Source organism: Macrotis lagotis, chromosome 3 (assembly GCF_037893015.1).
Source record: "Macrotis lagotis isolate mMagLag1 chromosome 3, bilby.v1.9.chrom.fasta, whole genome shotgun sequence".
Taxonomy (NCBI): domain Eukaryota; kingdom Metazoa; phylum Chordata; class Mammalia; order Peramelemorphia; family Peramelidae; genus Macrotis; species Macrotis lagotis.
In genome coordinates, this window is record NC_133660.1 from 107,144,144 (window position 1) to 107,167,942 (window position 23,799).

At 37.0% G+C, this 23,799-nt stretch overlaps 3 protein-coding genes across 4 annotated transcripts in view; 1 reads left to right on the top strand and 2 right to left on the bottom strand.

The window, feature by feature from the left end:
* Positions 1-2,101, bottom strand: part of ETFDH (electron transfer flavoprotein dehydrogenase) — a 34,593-nt gene extending 32,492 nt beyond the window's left edge. Inside the window, exon 1 of the mRNA XM_074229051.1 lies at positions 1,699-2,101. Within this exon, the coding sequence (XP_074085152.1) occupies positions 1,699-1,732 (34 nt within the window). The 5' untranslated portion in view covers positions 1,733-2,101. The remainder of the gene's footprint in view (positions 1-1,698) is intronic.
* Positions 2,102-2,226: 125 nt separating this feature from the next.
* C3H4orf46 (chromosome 3 C4orf46 homolog) lies at positions 2,227-9,949 on the top strand. The gene is made up of 2 exons (XM_074229052.1): positions 2,227-2,550; positions 7,487-9,949. Exons 1-2 carry the CDS (start codon positions 2,341-2,343, stop codon positions 7,658-7,660), a joined length of 384 nt encoding a protein of 127 aa, XP_074085153.1. The 5' UTR covers positions 2,227-2,340; the 3' UTR covers positions 7,661-9,949.
* A 5,809-nt stretch (positions 9,950-15,758) lies between these two features.
* RXFP1 (relaxin family peptide receptor 1) overlaps positions 15,759-23,799 on the bottom strand; it is a 174,534-nt gene continuing 166,493 nt past the window's right edge. Inside the window, exons 16-18 of one of the 2 annotated variants that reach the window (XM_074229053.1) lie at positions 23,187-23,597; positions 21,712-21,930; positions 15,759-17,819 (exon numbers count right to left, since the gene is read on the bottom strand). In XM_074229053.1, coding sequence (XP_074085154.1) covers positions 17,518-17,819; positions 21,712-21,930; positions 23,187-23,597 — 932 coding nt within the window. In that variant the 3' untranslated portion in view covers positions 15,759-17,517. Of the gene's footprint in view, positions 17,820-21,711; positions 21,931-23,186; positions 23,598-23,799 lie in introns of those variants that run through there. The other variant, XM_074229054.1, reaches the window with a different exon arrangement.

A 23,799-nucleotide genomic window follows, 5' to 3' on the forward strand; every position in this document is an offset into this window, starting at 1 on the left:
ACCTGTAAATATAATATCAGAAGTCGAAGATCAATTTCTCTGCTCATGGTAATGGAGAAGATAATGAAAATTAAATTTTAGGAAAATGAACAATTGAGCATTTTCAAACATATTTTAAATTACCCTTAACAAGGCAAGTAAAAATAGATATAAATTTCATTTTACAGGTATATAAAGATATTAAATAATTTATTCCAATGTAAGCCATCAGTGATAAAGCTAGGACCTATGTTTTCCAATTCTCTGGCAAGAGTTTAGGATTATATGCAATCTGATCAAAAATTCTTATGCAAAGAGCCTGAAGCAATTGGTAGTAGGATATATCTGAACTTTTCACAGAGAACTAAATTAAACTCCGTTGAGTAATCAATCTCTCTAATCTCCCTAATATGACACACTTAGAGGTAAGGAGGAGACACTGAGGAGTTTTGAACAGGGAAGTTACATGGACAAACCTATGCCTTAGGAAAGTTACTTTGGAAGTTGTGTTGGAGAATTGAAGAGAAACAAACTGGAAGTTAACCAATAGCAGGACTTGGTCACTGAGGTTAAGGCAGAGGAAGAGTCAAGATTGATTTCAAAGCTATGAACCTGGATGACTAGGAGGATGAGGACCTCCTAAGTAGAAATGGGACAGTTTACAGAAGAGGCAGGTTTTCTTTATTCTTTTTCTGGTATCAGAAATGTTATCAGTATAGGAAACTCCCTTATCAGTGCTGATCTGTTATAACCTCTGGTCACAGAGAATTGTCTGATACACTCTGTGGTTTAGTGAGTTGGTAGGCCTCAACTGTAGGGCCATAAAAACTAATGTCCAAGAAGAACCTGCAAGTGAGCTATTCAAAAAGATACTGCCTCCTGTCAGAGATAGAGGCATAGCTTGGAGTCAAGAAGACTTCTCTTACGCATACCAGTTCTACCGACCAGGGCAAATCCTACTAACCTCTCTCTATCTCCGAGACAAACGTCTACATGAAGTTACCAACACTGGGGTAGGACCCTTTGCACACCAGGAGTTCTGTACCCGGGTGAAACCATAAGGGTGGATGAAATGAAAGGTAATCTAATTAAAGTAATTTCAACAGAGGGGGAAAAAACCCCCCCAACAAGCAATGAACTTTTGATTTTTAAATTGTATAACACTTTTTTTCATTATACGAAAACCTTTTCTTGCCCCAATTCCAAGTCAGGAATCAGTACACATTAGAATACACGCACGTTCAAGCAAGTCTTTCTTAGTATTAGAAAAACTTTCTTCAACTCCCGGTTACACCTTCACACACACCCACACGACACACACCTTTATTCTTCAAGTCCCAGGTTAGGAATCAACACACACCAACACTCCCTCAATTTTATATACAGCACTTTTATTAGAAGAAAAACTTTTTTTCTATACACACACGCTCTTGGACACGTTGTAATACTTTTATTCCCATAAAACGTTTTCTTCGGGGCTTCGTGCCGGGGGCTCGGGGAGCTCAGTGCGGGGGGTCAGCCGCATGACCCGTCTCCCCCTCCGCCCTTTACCTTTGCCCCAGATGTCAGCCCTCCCCTGAGTAACCAGCCCGGGAACCACAAAGGCTGGCATGACCTTTGCCCTAGTTTTTTTGGGGGGGCGCCCGAGCTGGGCATCCGCCTCTTTTCTTTCCCCGCGCTTCCTCCTCCTCCTCCTCCTCCCCTAGGGTCCCGGCTCACCCGGACAGGACAGCTTCGCCAGCGGCACCAACATGATGACGGGCACGGGGGGGAGGAGGTTCTCCCGCTCCGAATCCGGGAGCCCTCGGTCGGCGCGGGACCTCTAGGCCGCGAGGGGCGCCATCCACTCTTGGCCCCGAGTCGGCGCCTCTACTGGCTCTCCGCGGAGTCGCCTCATTGACCCTGCTTCATTCCGTGCCTTTCCCGCCTCTCCGGGATGGTGCGCAGGCGTGGCGGCCGCATGGCCTGACGGGAAATGGAGTCCTTTCGCGCCTCTCTAATGTAAACGAAAGTTCATGGGGGGGGAGTCCGTGAATCCCATCATACAACGCGAGCGTTGACAGGAAGAAGACGAGGCAGAGAAGCGCACGTCGGGATGGGTAGTCCTCCCGCACGGGAACCGAGGAGCGCCGGACGGAGCCAGTCCCTCTGCGCAGGCGCCCCGCGGCGGGAGCCTCATTGGCTGGTTGCGGGCGCTCCCTCACGCCGGGGGGCGGGGCGGAGCGGAGGGAGCAGGGGGGGAGGGAGGAAGGGGCGGGGTGTGGTGGGCGCGCGCGCTTGAAAGACCGTTATTCCGACGTTGGTGTCGGTTCGGCTGCGCCGCCGGGACCGGCTCCGCTCCCCGCACGCTTTGTGCTCAGCATGGCCGAGGCCCGCGCTTCGCCGCCGCCCCCTCCGCCTCCCCCGTCTTCTCCCTCGTCCCCCTTGGCCCGCACCTCCGCCTTCTCCTTGTCCCCGGAGCTCCCGGCGGTGCTGGCCGGGAGGATCCGGAACCAGAGCCGGGGGCCGAGCCGAGCCGCGGAGCCGCCGCCCGTGGACCCGCTGGAGGAGGTCGAGATGCAGATCGACGATGTGAGTAGGGCCCGGGGAGGGGGGTCTTCCTCGCGGGGCCCCGACCCCCGGGGTCAGCCCCAGTGGGTTCCACTCGGCAGACACTGCCCCCCCCGAACGGCCCGGCCCGAGCTTCGCGTTCCTCCGAGTCTGCGTAGAAGCCGCCTCCGCTTGTCGGGGGGCTCAGGCCCCGCCGAGGCCCCGTGCTGGAGGCCGGAGCGCCCGCCCGATGGGGACGAGCCGGCCGGCCAGGAGGGGCAGCTCCGAGTTCAAATGCGGCCTCCGCCGCTCAGTAAGGACCCGGCTGTGCGGCCTGGGGCGAGCCGCTGCACCCCGCTGCCTTGCAAAAGCCAAAAAAGAGAAAAAAGGATCGTGAGGAGCCAGTGTGAGGTCCTAGTTGTGGAAGCTGGGCCTGGCCTGGCCGCCCGGATCCCGGAGGGCTCCCCCCCCAGGAGGGGAAACTGGGGGTTCAGGCCCTGGCGGCCGCAGGTAGCTCGTTTGGAGGCATTCCTGCCCCTTTCAGGTTTTGCCTCGGCAGACCCTCCAGCAGCAGGGGCAGAAAAACTGTTTGGTTCTAGCAAAGGCAGAACAAAGAATTTAGATTTCAGCAGGAAGGATTAGAGTTCGAAGGAATTTAAGGGGGGCTGTGTGAGGGAATCACTTCCTTGGAGAGTTCTAGAGCTCTTTCTGTTCAGAATAGTAATGGGGAAGGAATGAGCCAGGTTTTCTTCAGTACGTAGTGATTTTTTTTAACATTTTAAGGATTATTAGACACTTATTTATTTATTTTTTTCTCCTGTATGTAATCTTCAAAATCTTAAGAAATACTAGGGACAATTTTTTCTGTAGAAAAGATGAAGTTAGGAGGCGGCTAGGTGGCGCAGTAGATAAAGCACCGGCCCTGGAGTCAGGAGTACCCGGGTTCAAATCCAGTCTCAGACCCTTAATAATTACCTAGCTGTGTGGCCTTGGGCAAGCCACTTAACCCCATTTGCCTTGCAAAAAAAACAAAAAAAAAGGATGAAGTTAATTGTTTAAGCAATATTTTTGTCAGTACCAGAGCATACTTTTATACTTACTCGTGTCCTTCTAAAAACCATTAAATAAAATTGAGTACTTATACTTGAAAGAAAATATTTCGTTTTGAAAAGTGAGGTTGTGAAAGTAAAAAAATGTGTGCTAGAATCCTTTAGTTCACAGACCCAGGCAGGTAACTGTGGGACCTTGGGGAACAATTTATATAACCTCTTTACTCATTTTGTAAAAGGATGGTGTTGGATTATGATTTCTAAAGTTACAACGCATAAAATACCGGATAGAAGTATATTATTTTACTAATAATAACAAATATGAACGTTTCCTTATACAAAAATATGGAAAAAGTTATTCGAGATGGAATCCATTATATAGTTTTTGAATGTAGCCACATCATTCGTTACTCTTCCATTCCCTACCTTCTGATAAAGTATAGTCAAAAAAAAAAACTGAACACATTAACCTTTTCTGAAAACGTATGTCCTCAGTCCTTCTGGTATTATGATTGGTAAATATAGCAATCATTTATACAAATACCATATTTGTTCAGCCATTGCCTCAACTAATAGGCACCCACTTTGATGGTAATTCCTTTTTACAGCAAAAAAATTATTTTTTTTCTTTTTTGCTTTTTTTTTTACAAGGCAATAGGTTAAGTGAATTGCCCAAGGTCACACAGCTAAGTAATTATTAAATGTCTGAGGAGGATTTGAACTCAGGTCCTCCTGACTCCAAGGTAGATGCTCTATCCACCTAGCTGTCCCCCTCCCCAAATTTTTTTGTATATATTTTTTCTTTTGCTGTAGCAGAATGATTGTACCAATTCTATTCTACCAACAATGCAGTTATCCTACTCTCACAACCATTCAAATAAGTATACTGCCTTAATTAGCATTTCTCTTACTAGTAATTTGGGATAATTTTTTTCACATGGTTGTTGATAAATTGCTTTTTCTTTTGAGAACTGGTCTTATCTTTTGCCTATCTAGGTAATGCATTTTGACCCTCTCAAAATATATTTTAAGGTTTTTGCTAAAAACACTGAAAAACACTGCTATATATCTTAAATATATCAGTTTTAAGCTGAGAATTTTTTTCTCAAATTGTCTTTTTTAATGATCGGTATTTCATCAATTTTACTATCTTGCAGCTGCTGCAGTTGAAAATTTCAGGCCTGTCTGACTCTTTGTGACCCACCCCATTTGGGGTTTTCTTAGCAAAAATACTGGAGTAGTTTGCCATTTTCCTCCTTCAGCTCATCTTACAGATAAGGAACTAAGGCAAAAAAAAGTTGCCCAGGATCACAGAGCTTGCGTCTGAGAATGGATTTGAACTCTTTTTATTTTTTAAGTTTTTGCAAGGCAATGGGGTTAAGTGGCTTGCCCAAGGCCACACAGCTAGGCAATTATTAAGTGTCTGAGACTGGATTTGAACTCAGGTACTCTTGACTCCAGGGAGTGTTCTATCCACTTCGCCACCTAGCCGCCCCAAGGATTTGAACTCTTGAAGATGATTCTTCCCAAGTCTAAACCCAGTGCTCTGTGTAAACAAAATTACCCATTTAATCTTTTATGAACAATTCTCATCTCTTCCTTGGTCATGAACTATAATTTCCTTTTCTGTGGCACCTTCCACCCCACCAGTAGCTGTGAAACCTATTTTTGTGGTATGACACTTTTCCCCTATTAAAGTATACTTTTTATTATTTATTATTTGTTGATTGATTGGTTTTTGCAAGGCAGTGGGGTTAAGTGACTTGCCCAAGGTCACACAGCTAAGTAATTTGTCTGAGGTCATATTTGAACTCAGCTAAGTAATTTGTCTGAGGTCATACTTGAACTCCCGCCCTTCTGATAACAGAGTTGATGCTTTATTTACTGTGCCACCTAGCTGCCCCTAAAGTATACTTAAAAAAAAAATCAGGAATAATTTTTTTGTAGGAGGTGGCATCTGAGCCTAGCTTTTTATTTTTTTAACACTTTTGTATAATTTTTTTCTCTAATTACATTTAAAAAATTTTTAAATCTCAAATTCTTTCCTTCCCCCATAAAAATTTTTGATATAGTTATACATGTGCAGTCCTGCAAAAATATTCTCATATTAATCATGTTGTAAAAGAAAACTCAGACCTAAAAAGAACCCACCAAGAAAATGAAAGTAAAAAATAGTATGCTTTGATTTGCATTCACTTTTTCTGGAGGTGGTTTGCATTTTTCATCATGAATTCTTTGAAACTAACTGCCTTGTATCTTTGAATTGCTGAGAATATATAAATCATTTGGAGTTGATTATTCTATAGTTTTGCTGTTCCTGTGTGTAATGCCCTCTATTCTGCTCACTTTACTTTGCTATCAATTCATGTGTAAGTCTTTCTAGGTTTTTTGAAATCAATCTGCTTATTTCTTATAGCACAATAAAATTGATTATAGTCATTTACCATAACCTGTTCAGCCATTTCCCAATTAATGGCTATCCCTTCAATTTACAATCCTTTGTCACCACAGAAAGAGCTGCCATAAATATTTATGTATAAATAGATTCTTGAACCTTTGTTTTTTTGATATACAAGACCCTTGGGCATAGTTCCAAATTGTTCTCCAAAATGGTTGGATCAGTTCATAACCACCAGCAGTGCATTAGTGTCTCAATTTTCTCACATTCCTCCAACAGTTTTTTCCTTTTCTGTCATATCAGTCAATGTGATAGATGTGAGATTTTAAATTTGCCTTTTTCTAATCATAGTGATCTAAAGCACTTTTTCATGTGGCTAAATACATAAAGTTTTGAGTTCTTCATCTGAAAACTGCCTGTCAATATCTTTTGGCCAATTGAATGACTTCTTATAAATTTGACTCAGTTATTATCAAAGGTATGTGCTATAAAAACTTTTCCCTCAGCTTTCTGCTTTCCTTTTAATTTTTTGTTTGTACAAAATCTTAAAAATTTAATGTTCAAAATTATCCATTTTATATTTCATAATGCTGTTATTGGTTATTGGTCATAAATTCTTATCTTACAGGTAAACTATTCCTTGCTCTCCTAATTTTTTTATGGAATCTCTTTATTCTGTATCATGTACCCATTTCGACCATATTTTGAAATGTGGTAGAAGATTGTTGATCTTTACTTAGTTTCTGCCATATTTTCCATTTTTCCCTAGCAGTTTTTTTCAAAATAATGAGTTCTTGTCCCAAAAACTTGGTTCTTTAGGTTTATCAAACCCTGGATTACTATGATGATTTACTCTTGAATACTTTGTAATTATTCTATTCCACTGATCTGCCACCTTATTTTAGCCAGTGCCAGATTGTTTTGATGATTACTCCTTTAATCTAGTACAGTTATGCCACCTCTTCCTCCACTTTTTTAAAAATTCACTTGCTACTCTTGACCTTTTGTTCTTCTGGATGAATTTTATTATTTTTCTAGTGCTATATTTTTTGTATAGTTTGATTGATGGTACCGAATAAGTAAATTTTGGTACAATTATCATTTTTGTTATATTGGCTTGGTGGTGTCTGAGGCTAGATTTGAACTCAGGTCCTCCTGACTCCAGTGCCATTGCTCTGTTCACTGTGCCACCTAGCTGCCCCTCTCAAGTATTTTATAACAGCTAGTTATTTTAATTGGAATTTCTCTTTCTATCTTCTGCTGCTGGACTTTTCTGGTATGACTTTGGAGTATCCTTTTGAATCTTATTTGAATTGGTAGAATAAGACAAATCTTTCTAGATTATTTTGATTAAAAAAAACTATTAATCATCCTGAAATGAAATCTCAGAGATTTTTTTCATTGTATTTTTAATACGAAGTTTCACACCAAAAATCTTGAGTGGAGTCTATATTGTATATTTGTTGGAAGGGTTGTGGTGAAATAAAGTAAAATATTTTGATTCTTCTGTCTTTTTTTTTTTAAATTACAGGCAGCCTTTTCATTAATTAAACTTCTCGAGGCCACATCTGCTGTTTCAGCCCAGGTGGAAGAGCTGGCATTCAAATGTACTGAAAATGCACGATTCCTTAAAACATGGAGGGGTCTGCTAAAAGAAGGCTATGATTCCTTGAAACCGGACAACCAGTGCAGCACAACCAACTAGATGTTGAAATAATGACTGCTTTAGGAAATTGAGGGCAGAATTGCTACATATATAATACTTGCACTTTTTCCCACATGATATTTGCACCTATGGATGTATAAAACTTTATTTCCATCAGTTTTGGATATTTACAACACTTAGCTTTGTAACTCAATATTAAGAATGTACTTCCTTGGTTTTCTTTCCTGTTTAAAAAGAAAAACATTTATCTAATTTTGACTCTATTGTATTTGATCTTTTTCCTGAGTCAGTTTGTATTTACTAAACTTTCACAAGCTTATTTTATTTTACTTTTAAAAGTTAGCTTTATGATTAAGCAATTCAGAAATATAATAACTCAGTTTTAGAATTCCTTAAAATTTACAAATTGTTTTCCTTATAACAGTCCTGGAACTAGGTGTTAATTTTAGTACTTCAATAGATTGATCTGTGATCTCACAAGTGAGGGTACTCCCTCCAACAGTATAGATCACAACCCATTCATGCCTTCTCCTTTTTTGTGGCTTTTATCTATGTCTTCCCAGTGATCTTCCATAAAGGATCCCCTCAATTTGCTGAAGGTCTTCCTTAGGTTTGTTTTTAATAATTATGCTAGTCCCAGAACAGTATTCCAGACTGTTGCTCCTCACTTTGACTATTTGGTTGGTCTACCTTCTTTTTTGATAATGCATCTTTAGCATGATGCCTTCTGGGCTGCCATTTTGTGTGCACATCATTGTTGGTGGTGTATTACACTACTAGTTTTGGTTCTTTATATTCACTTGTGCCCTTTTAGGTTACCTAAAGTTTTGGATACTGTGGTGATCTATGATTCATAGCTATATTGTTTAAATGGAACAATATTGCTGATAAAAAAAAATGAACTTTTAGCTCAGGAAGCAGTTTGGAATTGTTGAAACTATACTGACTGTTATTTCTACAAAGCATTCTAGTCTGTTTTCTTGTTTTTCAGTTTTGGACTGAATTCATTGTTTATCAGAGAATATATCTTAAGATAGACATAGCCAACTCAGTACCTATTCACTTGTGTATCATAGGTTTAGGTAATGGTCATTCCTCAGACACTTGATTTTTCCTGTCTTTGTTGTTGAGTTAAACTCTGGATACTATATAAGTATTCCCATTTTCCTATAGAAGAAATTGAGTCTCAGAAAAAGTGGGAGAGCTAGAACTTGAATTCCAGGACTTCTGGCTTCTAGTTCTGTGTATTCTTTCTACCAAATCACACTATCCTAGTATTAGTTCTTCCTTAGTTCAGTGCTGAATTGCCAAGAGAAATGTTTTTCCCCTTCCTGTTTCTAGAATGGAAATACTGGCTAGTGAAAATACTGGCCATTTCCCCCTCCTCTGAATGTATAATCTAAAGCTATTTTGAGTTGGAGAAAGTTTTTTTTTTCTTCAACACAGGCATAGATATATTCTTTACTTGAACCACTGCCTTAACTTCATTTAAAGATGGGTAAACACAGTAGTTGAGTATTTTTAAAAGTATATATGATGAAAGTTTGTTTAAACTTTATGAAACCTTGGGATTCCTATTCAAAACATTTTTGAAAGTTGCATGGGACACATGTATATCCCCATGTTTCTCTACTTAGCTGCATTTTTACCTACAATTATAGTTTGTTATATCTAATCCTTTTTGTACATTTGATTATTATTTTTAAAGTGCCTTATACTTGTATGGTACCTTGATATCTGGCTTGGATGTAAGTTAGTGTTTCTATAGTAACTTGTATGTAATTTAGTGTTTCTCTAACTTCTTTGAAAGCAGTGAATTATTTTGTTTCAATGTTATTGAATTGAAAATTATTCTTAGCTACTTTTCATGAATTTTGGGGGGTCCGACTGTGTTAAGCCACAGTTTTGAATTTTTGTTGCTCCTTTGGTTAGTTTGCACTGTGTGTTGATACCAAAGCCATTTAAATCTTAACTATTGCATAAAATTGGTGAAATCTTGGGTTATAATGTTAAATGGGTGCTTTTAGAGAATTAAGTCCTGAAACTCTATTGTGGGAGAGATTTAAAGAGGGTAACAGTTGCTAGTTTACACACTGAGTCACAGTTCTGTATTTTATCTGAAGACGATAAGTTTAGAAAAAGAACTGAGGAGACCATTCTGTATTGTTTCCCTATACCAAAAAGATAATTATTTCATTGATAGAGGAAATGTTTTTAAAAGAATGTGGTAGAAGCAGCAATTTTATTTATGTAAAAATAAACTTTTCATAAAGCAAATGTTGAAACTTCTATTTTTAAATTCACTTAATAAAAATGATTAGTAATACATTCCTACCTCTGCGGAATTTCTTTTGGAATTTTATAATCCTTAAAGGCAATGTAGTTGGAATTTCATGTTCTCATTCCACCTTTAAGAACCCTTGGGTAAGTATCATACCAAAGCAATGCCATCAAACAGCACCATGGCATTTTCCTATCAAGTTATGGTCACAGAATCTGTTTGACATTTTGTTGCAGGTCATCAGAACCATAAAATTTTCCATATGGTAATCCTTGATTTTAACTTCAAACTCAAGTAAAGAATTGCTAAGGTGGGCGCAAAACGTTATCCTGCTGACATTTACCCACTTGGAATGTCCCATATGAATGAGCAAAGTTGAGGACAAATAAGCTTATTAGGTGAACTCTCATTAGGTTCAGTTTTTTCCAGTGTAGATGATTTCCAAATCTATATATCCTGCTTCAATATGTCTTCTGAGTTAAAAGTTCTAAATCATTGCCTTTTAGACATTTCAAACTGCAGGTTCAACAGGGATCTCAGTCAACCGTACATTCTTTTTGGTCTTAAGTTTCTAAATTCATTTAGATATTGCAGGGATTTCTCTGTAGTGTAAGTTTGACATGCTACTCAGACTCTAGAGTTTCCCAGAATTAAACTTTTTTTTTTTTTTTTTGTCATTTAAAGCTCTCATAACCTGCCTCCTTCCTACCCTTTTAGACTGATCTCTTCTATCAAATTTATAGTCCAGTCATACTGGCTTTGCGGTTTATTATATTCTACCATCTCCCTGCCCCACCCTTCCCTTTTTTTTTTTTAAAGCTTAAGAGTGCATGTACTACTCGGAGGCTATCCTAGTCTGCTTGGCACAGGAGCTTTTAAAGTAACTCAGCCTTTCTGGCAGTTCTTTCTCCCTCTATATTGGAGGTCTTATCTAGAATGCATCCTCTCGTCACCTTGGTCTCAGGTTCCCTAGCTTCAAGAAATTAAAATGTCACTTTCTGCAAAATGGCTTTGCTAGTTTGCCTCAATGACTGATGGTCCCTCATCTTGTATTTTCCTATTTACATGTTGCATTCTCCATAAGACAGCTCTATAAGGGCAATAATTGCATTTGCTTTTTTATATACCAGGATCTAGCACAGTTCCTGGCATTGGATGATTAATAATAGTTAATTGTCTTCAGGAGTAAGAGTGTATGGGACAGCAATAAGGAGTTGTCCATCCTGATTTTCTGTCTCCCATAACACCTAGAATATGTTGCATGAAAAATGCACTTTTGAAAAAGGCTTTGAAATGTGGTCCAATTTGCTTTCTTCAGTAGGCATGCAGATCACTTCCTTTAATACCAAAAACAGTGCTTGAGTGAATGGGTGAATGAATGAATGAAAAAGCATCAAGCTCTTAAATTACAAATCACTGTTGAACGAAGAGAATCAAAAATACAAGTTAGTCCTTGTTTGGAAGGAGTTTAACAATCCAATGGGAATACAACCTGGGGTCAGCTGTTAAGTCAGATGGAATGGCATAGTATTTCTTGGAGAGTAGCAGTGAAACAGTAATAATGCATGCTCCCTAATGTCATTTCCTGAGCAAATCATTTGGCTTCGGTAGTTGGATCTGTTGACTGTCAAATTTTAGTGTCAACTTTTCTGGGTTTTCAGTTGATAACAGTTGCTGAGGAGTTAGTTGAGGATGTAGCAATTGCAGAGGCAAGTTTGTGCATATGATTCTTAGATTTGTCTAGCCCTAACCTCTCTCTGGAAACTCCAGTCTCACATCTCCAACTGCCTATTGGACACTTCAAATTGCATTTCTCATAGATCTTAAACTCAACATGACTAAATCTCCCTACCCCTCCTTTTCCCCTTCCCCCTTTCTAAGCCCTATTTACTGTAGGAGGTTCTAACATTTCCTAGTCACTTAGACTGCAAGATAAGTGACATCCTGGACTCAATATAATGCACACTGCAGTCCACAGCTAATTAGCCCCCAAATCTTGAACTTTATGCCTCCAAATAACATGTTTTTTTTTATTTTTGCAAGGCAAGGGAGTTAAGTGACTTCTTGAAGGTGATACAGCAAATATCAAATATCTGAGGTTGGATTTGAACTCGGGTCTTCCTGACTTCCAGGGTACATGCTGTATCTATTGTACCATCTAGTACTTAAATGTTGAGTGACAATTGTCAAGTCATCCCTCCATAAAGAGCACTTTCCTAGACATACAGATAGGCTAGAGGCAGGGCCAGTGTGTGTGAAGCACTTATTAAACTTGTATATGCCACCCCTTTACATATATCTCATGTCTTTTCAACCTTGTGAGGGTAGGTGCCATTTTATAGTTGAAGAAACTGAAACAGACAGTTTAAGAGACTCACCTCAGGGTCATAAAGTAGTGTTTTTACATGTTTTTTGAACCCAGACTTTCCTGATTCCAAGTCCAGCACTCTATCCACTGGGCCACCGAGATGTCTCTGGAGGTGAGGCGAGGGCACTGCCAATTCTAGGACTGTTCACCTGAATCTGATGGAGCTGGTGGCAGTGTTGTGACTCATTGGACCTCATGCCTCCCCTATTTAGGGCACCTATTTTGTTAGCTACACAGCCAACTAGTCTAGCTTTCCTGCACCCAGTGGTGGCACTTGGTCAGCAGCTGACATTGGTAATAACTATATAAGTGAAAATGCCAAGTGAACTTTGATTTTTATTCACTATTTTGAATCATTCACATTTCTGTCCTCTTTTGTTAATGTGTGTGTTGGACCTAGGTACATTTGAGTCTAGCCCTTGTTCAACTTTGAAAGAACAATTCTGAATAATCAGATACCTCAATCTTCTGAAATGTTTCTTGGAACATATTGATATTCCAGAGAAATTACATTCACATTTCATTCCCCCTGAGTATTTTAAATACATTATGTTGTAAATCATAGGATGTAATTGAAAGAGATAAAGTTAAGCACTAAAAGGCCCAGGAATTAAAAACCTATTTGTAGGAAATTAAGTGTGCCTTTGACTCTTGAAATGGACATTTTAAAAATGGTAGGATTGACTTTTATAGCAGAAATGAAAACCTTCCTTGTGTGTTGTAAAAAATTCTATCAGTGGTGTGACTGTCCTTTACTCTGGTTCAATAGCATCTGGATATCATATTCAGTTCTGGGAGGCCACATCTTAAAAGGACATGCCTAACTTAAATACCATCCAGAAATAAGTGACCATGATGTCAAAAGAATTTGAGATAGCACTAAAGGAGGACTGGCTTAAAAAACAACCCAACAACAAAAAAATGGATATCTATTTAGCTTGGAAAATGTCTTAAGGGAGGGAAATGATCTGTGTTCAGGTATTTGAAAGACTGTAAAGTGACAAATGGATCATTTTCCTTGGTCTCTGTGGACAAGAATCCATGTGTCAAAATTACAAAGAGGCAAATTTAAGGTCTGTTGTAAGGAAATCTAACAAGACATCCTAAAGTGAAATGGATCGTTTCTGGAGGTTATGGCTTCTTCACTTGAAATCTTCAAGCAAAGTTTAGATGACCACTTGTTGAGTTAGAGATAGTTTTGTTCAGATTTTTGAAGTCTCAATTCTGAGGATTTGTGAATTGTGAAAATGATAGTTTGGGGTCACTTAAAGTGTGTGTGATCTCTAGGAGGTATTACTCCAATGAGAATAAGGGTTGTCAAACTAACCTCACTTCCTTTTTTGAAAAGTTCTAGATTCTTATGGAGGTAGTATAGTAGAACTGGTAGAGAGCTGCTTCTGAATCTAGGGAAACAGGTTCAAGCATTGCCTTTGACATAAATCAAAATTGTTAACCTGGGCAAATTACTGGGCAAATTGCTGGAAAAGTGCTGATTTGAACTGCTAGAGAAATTTCCTTTCTGAGAATTCCTTGCAACAATGAAATCACAAGTCTGGTACATGCTGTACCATACTGCAGATAAAGATAATGCTGCAAATATATAATGCTTTAATTTTAAGAAAACATTTCACAATTTTTTTTGTGATATGCTAGTGGAAAGCATGGAGAAATAAGAGTTGAATGGTAGTACAAATAGTAAAATGAAGTTAGAATTGATTGAGCAACTGTGTCCAAAATGCTTTGATTGATAATTATTGACCTTAAGGTCTCCAACATAGCATGCAAGATGATTTGGTTTTGACTTTAATCTATTTTTTTAAACCTGTTATTTATATAAAGATATAAAATCAATGGCATTGACAGTCATCTTCCCTAAATCCTTTTAAAGATAGGGACACTGAGGTCTAGAGACTTAAAATGACTTGTTTTTGATTAGGTTGGATCAAAACTAGGTTTAGTCCGGGTCCCCAGTGACCTTCCATTGTAGCATGCTATTTCAAACACACTTGTCCAATTTATTGACAAGGCTAGAAGTTATAGTAAATATGATGAATGACAGCATGAATAATTAAAAAACATTAGAAACTGTCTTATATTTCAATTCTGAATTTCTACTTTACAAAGTAGAATTTTAAAAAAGGAATATATGTGAAAATGTGATTTTGTATAGTTTTCTTTAAAATAAATATAAAAATTCAAAATGTTTCAAAACTGTTCTGCTTATCTGTGTTTTCTTCTAAGATTTCTATAGTGCATTATTAAAAACAATGCTTCAATGACCTTCTTTTTACTATAATAACAGAAAGTTGCAACTTTGTTGTGATTTCTCCTTTCCTTTCTCCCTTTCTTCTGCTCAATACAAAAAGAACAACTCAATCCTTAATAACAATCAAACAAAACAAATCCTCCTGGTCAAGAGGTAGATAACATGTTTCCTTATCAGTCCTCTGGATTCACAGTTTATCATTGCAGCCACCAGAGTTTTTGTTAGTCTTTTAAGCTTTTATTTTTTTTACAATGTTGTTAAATTGTTTTCCAATCTCTGAACCCATTGAGGATTTTCTTAGGCTCATTTATAGATAAATAGTATGAAATGACTTGCCCAGGGTCATGCAGCTAGTTAATATCTGGGTTTTTTTTTTAGGTTTTTGCATGGCAATGGGGTTAAGTGGCTTGCCCAAGGCCACACAGCTAGGTCATTATTACTTGTCTGAGGCTAGATTTGAACTCAGGTACTCCTGACTCCAGGGCTGGTGCTCTATCCACTGTGCCACCTAGCCTCCCCAACTAGTTAATATCTGAAACCAAATTTGAACTCAGGAAGATGAGTCTTCCTGACTCCAGGCCCAACACTCTATTCACTATTGTGACACTTAGCTTCTCTTTCTTTCCTGATCTCACTGCATCAGTTCAAATAAATCATGCCAAGTTTCTCTGAAAATCATTCTTTCTTATACCTTGGTGATATAATATTCACTTAACATAGTTTATGGAGCCATTTCCCTATTGATAGGCAGTTCCATTTTCTTAGTTCTTTGCTACAAGACAAAGTGTAATCATGGTTACCCCTTCCACATCTCATGGGTTGGAATGTTGTGTGACTGTGATCTGAAAAATCTGAGTAAAATTTTTTGACCATCCCTTCCTACTTATTGTAAATTTGGTGTTGATATTATACAAAATTATACACCTATTTTATGTATTTCTGAGTTTCTAAACTTTTGTGTCATCTTCTGACCTTTCCATAATTACATGTCAGGTAATAATTATTTTTCTTCTTAAAACAAATAGATTTTTCTAATCTGTTCCTATAATGTATGAGCTATTTCTAGTAATACTATTATAAACTGATTATTTAATTTATTTATTATTTTCTCCATTATTTATATAATTAAAATAATTTTAAAGGCATTGTCATATTTTGTTCATTTATATATTTAATATAGATGTAGATTTTGTTGGTCTATCAATGCCTATTTAGAGATATGTTTAGATTCTTCCTTTATCCTCATTACTTCCTTATGTTTAATTTGTGTACATTTATCTCCACCTTTAACATTTGAATGCAGAGATTTTTAGTATTTTGTGTTTATATTCCCATTGCCTAATACGGTTCTTTGCACATAGATGCTGAATTTGTGGAATTAAATGTTTAGTAAGGGACATTAAATATTATATAAGGAACAACTTTTATGTTGTTTTCTCTTTTCTTTAAGGTATATCTTTGTTTCCTTCACATACAAAAGTGATCATTTGAGTTGGGGATCATTTATGAAAAAGACAAAAATTCGATTCAAAGCAACACATAACTTTTTGTATATTAAAACAACTTGCATTTAAAATCAGTTTATGATTCAAGTAACTTTATTGTCAAAAGAAACAGTATATACACACACACACATACTCATCATATAGTAAGCTATTTTGAAGAATTGTAAACACAGTAAAAATCACACTTAAAATTCCTTTTTTGTTTAGCACAAAAACCTGAACACTTCTTCCTTTTAAGAGAAAATTTGAAATTGGAAATAAGAAAGATTCTAGCAGTCCTTAGATGAAAATCATTTATTCACAAAGCAGTTATCATATGAATTGGTCATGTACATAGCAAGATATAATAATCAGAGCCACAGCCATCCTCTTAGACAACACAAGTCCTTGAACATTTTCTGACCTGCAGAAAAGCATTAGAGATTCTTGTTTGGACGCTGCTGTGTCCTGTTGCAGACTATGGACTGTGCTGCTTCAGTCCCAGTGGCTACTTGTTGGTCACTTAAAACTGAGAACAAACCAGCCACAAAAGTGCCAACTAAGTTTTGCCTAAGAAAGTCATAGTGGGGCTTGGATTCAAATGGCAGGTGTATGTACAGGCATCCTCAAGTAAGAGGAGATGAAGTAGACTCTTAATGAAGAAATATCTCTGAGTTTTTTAGAACTATTCAAGATTTTCTCATTATAGATTTAAAACTGGAAGGGATCATAGAGATCCCCCCCATAGATTCCAGGCCCCCATTTAATAGATGAGGAAAGTTAGACCCAGAGAGATCTTAAATGACTTGCCCAAGGTTACTCGGGTTCTAAGCTTCAGGATTCAAACTTATGTCCTCCTTCGCTACTTTTTTCTGATTCTTTGAAACTTGAGTAGTCTCCACATATTTATAAGAATTTTCATGAAAAAAGTGCATTTAATTCTTGTATTAGAAAGTCAACAAAGTCCCTACCTATTACTGCGAGCTCAATTATTTGATAGATATCTTCTTTGTTGCATATGAATTGTAGATTGAAAATCCAAACAATCCTCTGTGAAGTTGGGTTTTTTTTTCAATTTCACATGCGATATATATTAACTTTTTTTGGCTCACTGCCCTTTAGAATTTCTTTCCTTTGTGTGGAATTGAGCCCCTTTTGTTTTTTTGAGGAGTTACAATCAGATGTCCTTGTTAGCCAATTGATTTTGGCCTCCTTGAATATGCTGCTATAGCTTTATGAGTTCAATGGTGTGGATATTTTGGCTGGTGCAAAACACAATTCATGTGTATTCTCTTATCCTGTGCCATCCATGACTATCACATCTATAAATCTTCCACCAAAGACCACCAGCCAACTGGAGGCCTTCCTATTGTTCTTTTCTAAATCTTCCTCGAGGTCTAGTAAAAACTAGTTGTTTTATAGCTTTTTTAAAAAAGGTAAGCCCATTTTGAAACAGATGGTAGTGTTTATTGTAGATTTTCTAATTTTAGAATATGATTATATATATGAATTGATTCTTGTTGATTGAGTGATTAGTGACATTTCACAAGAGTCTGTAAAAAGAGCAGGCTTTATTAGCTCAGGTGGAATCTCCTGAACTGGCCACATTTCTACCCAGATGAATGATGGAGTATAGGTTTTCTGACTTCCCTTGCTTTCAATGGATTTTCTTTGCTTGTAATTATGCCAAACCTGACGAATCATTTCTTTGAATGGTCTTGTAGTTAGAGTGTAGAGAATGGGATTCAAAGCACTATTGATAGGCAGAATGAAAATCACCACCCAAGAAGTTATGGTACCTGGAAAAAATGTTAAATAGTATTAGATTTTTAATTTAATACTAACTTCCAAAAAACCATGCTCTTGTTCCCCTCTCCCATACAAGCACCTCTCTCCTACAATCTCTTGATTTACTTTTCTTTTGTTTCCAGCTCACTATATCTTTGGCTGTCTTTCTAGACATTGGTTCTCAAGGTCAGTACTTCATCACAATATTTTTTTTAAATGCAATATTTCAATTCAACTGTTCAATATATTCTTTAGTAAGAATATGTAAAAGCCAGATAATGGCTTTTCTCTGAGTCAAGAGGATTTCACCAAGTAAGTATGTGAGGGAGTAAGTTCTAGGCTCTGAGTATAGTTTGTTTATTTGATTGGTTTTTTTGGTATGTGTGGAGGCAGGAAAAATAAGGAGACACTAGATGGCCTCTGATGTCCTTTATTTGCAGAGCTAAGCCTACTACTACTTCTGATTTGGTAAGTAGAATTAGTTTCACATAGAATTCATATTATATAATGATTCAATTTTAGAGAAAAATAAAATTTTATTGCACTTGCAATCATATTTTACTTTCAAATAGTTTTTTTTTTTTTTTAGGTTTTTGCAAGGCACTGGGGTTAAGTGGCTTGTCCAAGGCCCCACAGCTAGGTAATTATTAAGTGTCTGAGGTCAGATTTGAACTCAGGTACTCCTGACTCCAGGTCCAGTGCTCTATTCACTGCACCACCTAGCCACCCGTACTTTTTTTTTATATTTTTGTTTTTTATAAACTTTTTTTTTGCAAGGCAATGGGGTTAAGTAGCTTGCCCAAGGCCACACAGCTAGGTAATTATTAAGTGTCTGAGACCGGATTTGAACTCAGGTACTCCTGACTCCAGGGCTGATGCTCTATCCACTGTGCCACCTAGCTTCCCCTGCTTTCAAATGTTTTAAATTAATTGGTAAAGTTAGATTTTTCTCCTTTTCATTATATGATGACAATTATATTTTTCTATTATAATTTTGGTGGTTCATTCTAATTTTCTGTTGTGATTACTTATTTGATTCTAATAAACATTAGTATTGATTGACATTTAAATGACTACAGTTATAGTTTTCTACTGCATTGTTGGTGGTCCATCCTAATTTTCTATTATGACTGCTGACATTTATTGATTGACATTTAAAGAAATAGTACAATGAAAAGAGCACTGGACTTAAAAAAACTTTTATTGATGTCTTTTGTCTTTGCATCAGTTATTTCTAGAAAAACTCAACTAACTCAAACTTGTTCACTTCTAGATTCAGTCATCCCTTGAAGTAAAGAGAAACAATCGAGCAGAAATTGCCATCTGACGAGTAGACATCATTTTACTATACTAGTAACCCTGCCTCCTTGTCATTCAAAGTAAAGTATATTATTCCATTAGTTGTTCTCTGACACTTTGAAGGGTTTTTCAAAGACACTGTATATGACTTTCTTTTAGAAGTCTCTTCATTAACATTATTGTATCTATTTATTGTGTATGTATGTGTGTACATAATTTCTTTAATTCATTTTATATCAAATCATACTAATTTTCTCATGTTTCTCTAAATCTTTCACATTTGTCATTTCTTACTGCACAATATACTATTCATTTACAATCATATACTATAGCTTGTTTTAGCCATTGCCCAATTATGGAATCATAGACTTTCAGAGTTGGAATATATCAATCAACCATCATTTATTAAGCTCCTATAATTTTTAAGTGGTAGGGCATTGTGTTAAGCCATTTTGTAATTGATAGACATATATTTTGGTTCCAATTTTTGGTACCAAAGGGTGCTGCTATGAATGTTTTGGCATATATTGAACCTTTGACTTCCTTGGGATATATGTCCATTAGTGGGATTGCTGAACACTTCTTCCTAATAAATTTGGATCTAGCAGAGCCCTTAGAGGTCCTCTAGTTCAACCAATCATGGGGACAAGGTCATACAGTAATAAGAGTCAGAAAATGAATTTAACTTTTGGCACTAGAGCCAGTGGTTTCTTTTATCTAACCAGGACTATGGTCCTTATTGTCACTTCTCTTGCCTAATCCAGAACAGTTTAATTAATTCACAACTCTACCAGCAGTGTATTAGTATATCTATCTTCCCAACCTATATTTTCCCCATTTTTTTAGTCATTTTAGGCTTTTTGAATATTGTGAGTTGCTTTAATTCACATTTCTTTTACTGAAGGACTCCTTTTCTTCTTCATAGTTCTATCATTAAAGAGCTGAGTGAACATGGGCAAGACATTTTGCTTCTCTGAAACTCAGATTTCCTCATCATCTATGAAGTGAGGGGACTAGATGGACTTGAAATTCCCTTCCAGCTCTTAGACTATAATCCTGTGCCCTCTGCCCTTCATTTCAGAGGAAGACAGCATGGATGTGGAACACTGCATATACTATAACTCAGATATTGTTTAAGTATTTTTTTTGGCTAAATTGCCTCCTTTTTTTCTCTTTGTTATAAGGGTTAGGTCTCTGTTTAGGGGAGAATATATGCAGAAATTAAGATGACCTAAAACAAAAGATATCAGCATAAAAATGACAATGACTATTACAAATAGTCCTGCCCTTCTCTGAATTCTTTACATTTGTCATTCCTTACTATTTGATTATCTTTTATCACTGTGTGTATATGTAAATATACATATATATATATATTTATTTGAACAATGCAAGTATAAATTTGTACAAATTTACATGCATGCATATATACATATCTACCAATTTAAGGGTATTCTCAAAGTTTGGGTGTAGCTTTAAGTCATTAAAGTTCTTCAAGTTTTAATATTGTACTTTAATTGTTTAAAATTGAACTAAGCCTTGTGGGAAACCCTATATATCTATTTCTTAACTGGCTAATCTTTAATGTTTGGATGCTTTCTTCCATTATCTTTATAACTTTCATATAATAGTACTTAAAAAGCCTGTGTGTTTTTCTCATAGTAATTCTAGAAGAGAGATAGCAAAGTATTATTTTCTTTATCTCCCAGAAAAGAAATGTGCATCTCCTAGGGATTAAGTAATTTGTATATGGTCTTTTGGCACAGACTGGCCATAACTGGAACTTAAAGCCAGGGCTTATTTCTTTTTTTAGTTTTAGGTTTTTTTTTTTTTTTTTTTTGCAAGGAAATGGGGTTAAAGTGGCTTGCCCAAGGCCACACAGCTAGGTAATTATTAAGTGTCTGAGGCTGGATTTGAACTCAGGTACTTCTGACTCCAGGGCTGATGCTCTATCCACTGAGCCACCTATCCACCCCTGCCAGGGCTTATTTCAAAGATTGAGGCTATAAGCATGCTGTCCCTATCTAAACTGGTAGTTCCCCATCTAAATTGATTTGTCCTCAGGCTATATACATTATATTTTTTTATTATTTATATTGCTTGTTATTTAACTATAGTTTATGAATGTAAATGCGGTAAGGAATGACCAAAGTTAAGAATTCAGAGAATCACAGGATTTGTAAGGCCTAATGCAAGTGAATTAAGCAAAACCATAAGAACTTAAACTAAATGAAATTTAGAAAGGTGCAAATGGTCAACTAATAGAATGCCTATTTTTCAAGCAAAATACAAGTAATTACTAAATTTTCTAGTTTTATTTTTTTCTGGGTCACTGTTAGCAGTGGATAATTTTGAGCAGGTCACCAATATTTTTTGACCTCCATTCCTCTGTTCTAATAATCATTTGTGCTACTAGATATTCATGAAAGATACCTACAGCTCCCTCTAAGGAAATACACACACACACACACACACACACACACACACACAATACATTTTTGCTGATGAAACTTACTCATCTCTTCTGAGCAAAATACAGCAGAAATAGGAATTTTGTTGCTTGTCACTCCCAAAGAAAAGAAAAAAAACCCTCCAATATCATACCTGGTATTTCTACCTGAAGCAGGGAAAGGAATTTCAATACAAAAATGGGTATCCAGCATAAGGCATCCGTAAACACAATGAAGAAAAAACGTTTGGCAAGGGTCATTTCCTTTTTAACATGATTTCGGATTTCTGTGGCAGTAGCAGCAGTTTGGTGGACGCTGTAAAACATGCTTCCATAGGAAAAAACGATGATAATAAAGGCTGCCAAGTTAACACCTATTTAGGAGATAAAGCCCCATTAGTCCATATTTGGCTCTGACCTGGAAAGCATAAAGCATTCCACAGTTCATTGTTATTATTAGTATTGTTAAAGAGAAGTTACTGGAAAGGAAACATAAGCTTCTTTGTTCTACACTGAAAATTAATGTAGCATGTGGAAATACTAAGATTTCATTTGCTAGGAATGACAGAACATGTAATATGGAAAGTAGTAGATTTTAACTAATATTTCTCTTTTTTCCTGTTTTAAAGGTTTTATTTATTTTGAGTTTTACAATTTTCCCCCTAATCTTACTTCCCTCCCCCCCCACAGAAGGCAATTTGTCAGTCTTTACATTTAAACTAATATTTCTAATGTTTCACTGTACCTGAGCACATCACACTTTCTAGGAATAGTGATGTTGATTTTTCATCATTCAAACACTTTGTTCTATGCTTTAAATAGAAATACATATTTTAATATGCTGATTTCAGTTATTCTGCTAATTAAAACACACCTGTATATTAAGATAATGAATGCAAAGGACCTAAACTTCACCTCCACATTGGCATTTAAAAAATGCTGGTAAACATTCCCAAGTAAAAGTGATTTGGGTTTTAACGATCTGCATTATAGCTTGCTGATCTAAGGCAGAGGGAAGATCTGTAACTAGTAATGAATTTACTTGAGATGAGCATTCAACATACCTATGACAAATGGTATAAAAAATACACAGTAAGTTCAGTTGGATGTTGGGTGTATGAAGTAACAAGGATGCTCTAGGGTTCTGGTGAGAGACAGGTCATGGGGAGATGGAAGTAGGGGGTGGGCAGAGATTTTGGCCTTTTGCTTTCATTTGAACTATTTTTGCCAACTAGGTACTTACTGCTAAAGAACTGTAAATGCTGTCAGTACTTTTTACATTTCAGGATCCTGGAGCAAAGCCCTAGTTGCCCTGTCCTAATCACAGTTCTGGCTAGAGGGAGAAATCTGGTGGAAAGAGAACTACTATATTGGACAGTCAGGAAATCAAGGTCCTTGATCTGTCAATAGTTTGCTGGATAATTTTGGGTAATTCACTTTACCAATTTAGTCCTCATTTTCTTTTCTGAAAAAATAAAGGGTTAGATTATAGTCTTTCTGGGCCTTTCTAAGTGATTACACTTAGATGATAATTTGAAATAAAAATCTGTAGAGTTTATAAAATATGATGAGCTCTAACCTGCGGGTTATTCTGCCACCAACTGAGAGGAGTGTGATAATAGTTTCTTACCAAGAAAAATAATTACTGAATAAATCTGTGATCCCGTACTTTCTCCCTGTTCTGAATGAAGTGGGAAACAGACTCCATTGGTACCATAATAGTTTTTGAAAAATTCCTTGTTGCTCAGTGGAATAAAAGCCACCACAAACCCAATAATCCATATAAGAATCAGGATTGTAATTGTCCTGCATTTTCCAGGTTTCAAACATCTAAAAGGGTAGACGATGCAGATATATTTTTCCAAAGTCAAAAATGTTAGAAGTAAAACTGATACTTCTGTGGACAGTATGGCCAAAGATCCTACTAGTTGGCAGTGGGTACTCTCCATCCATAACTGTGCATGTTTATTATATTCTCCACGGAACTTTAGGTCAAAGGCTCCAATCACAAATAAGTATATTCCCATCAAGCAGTCAGCACCTAAAAAGATCAATAAATTGAAAACATATGGAAGTATAAATAGATACTAAAACAATCTTTCTATTTCACAAGGAGCAGTATTGTTTGGAAATTAACTTAAATAAGAATTTACAATTTACAGTTTTTACACTTGAAGGGAATAGCACTCAGAATGCCCTGACTGTGAGTTGAAGTAAGTCTGATCAATGTGAGAAGCACAACT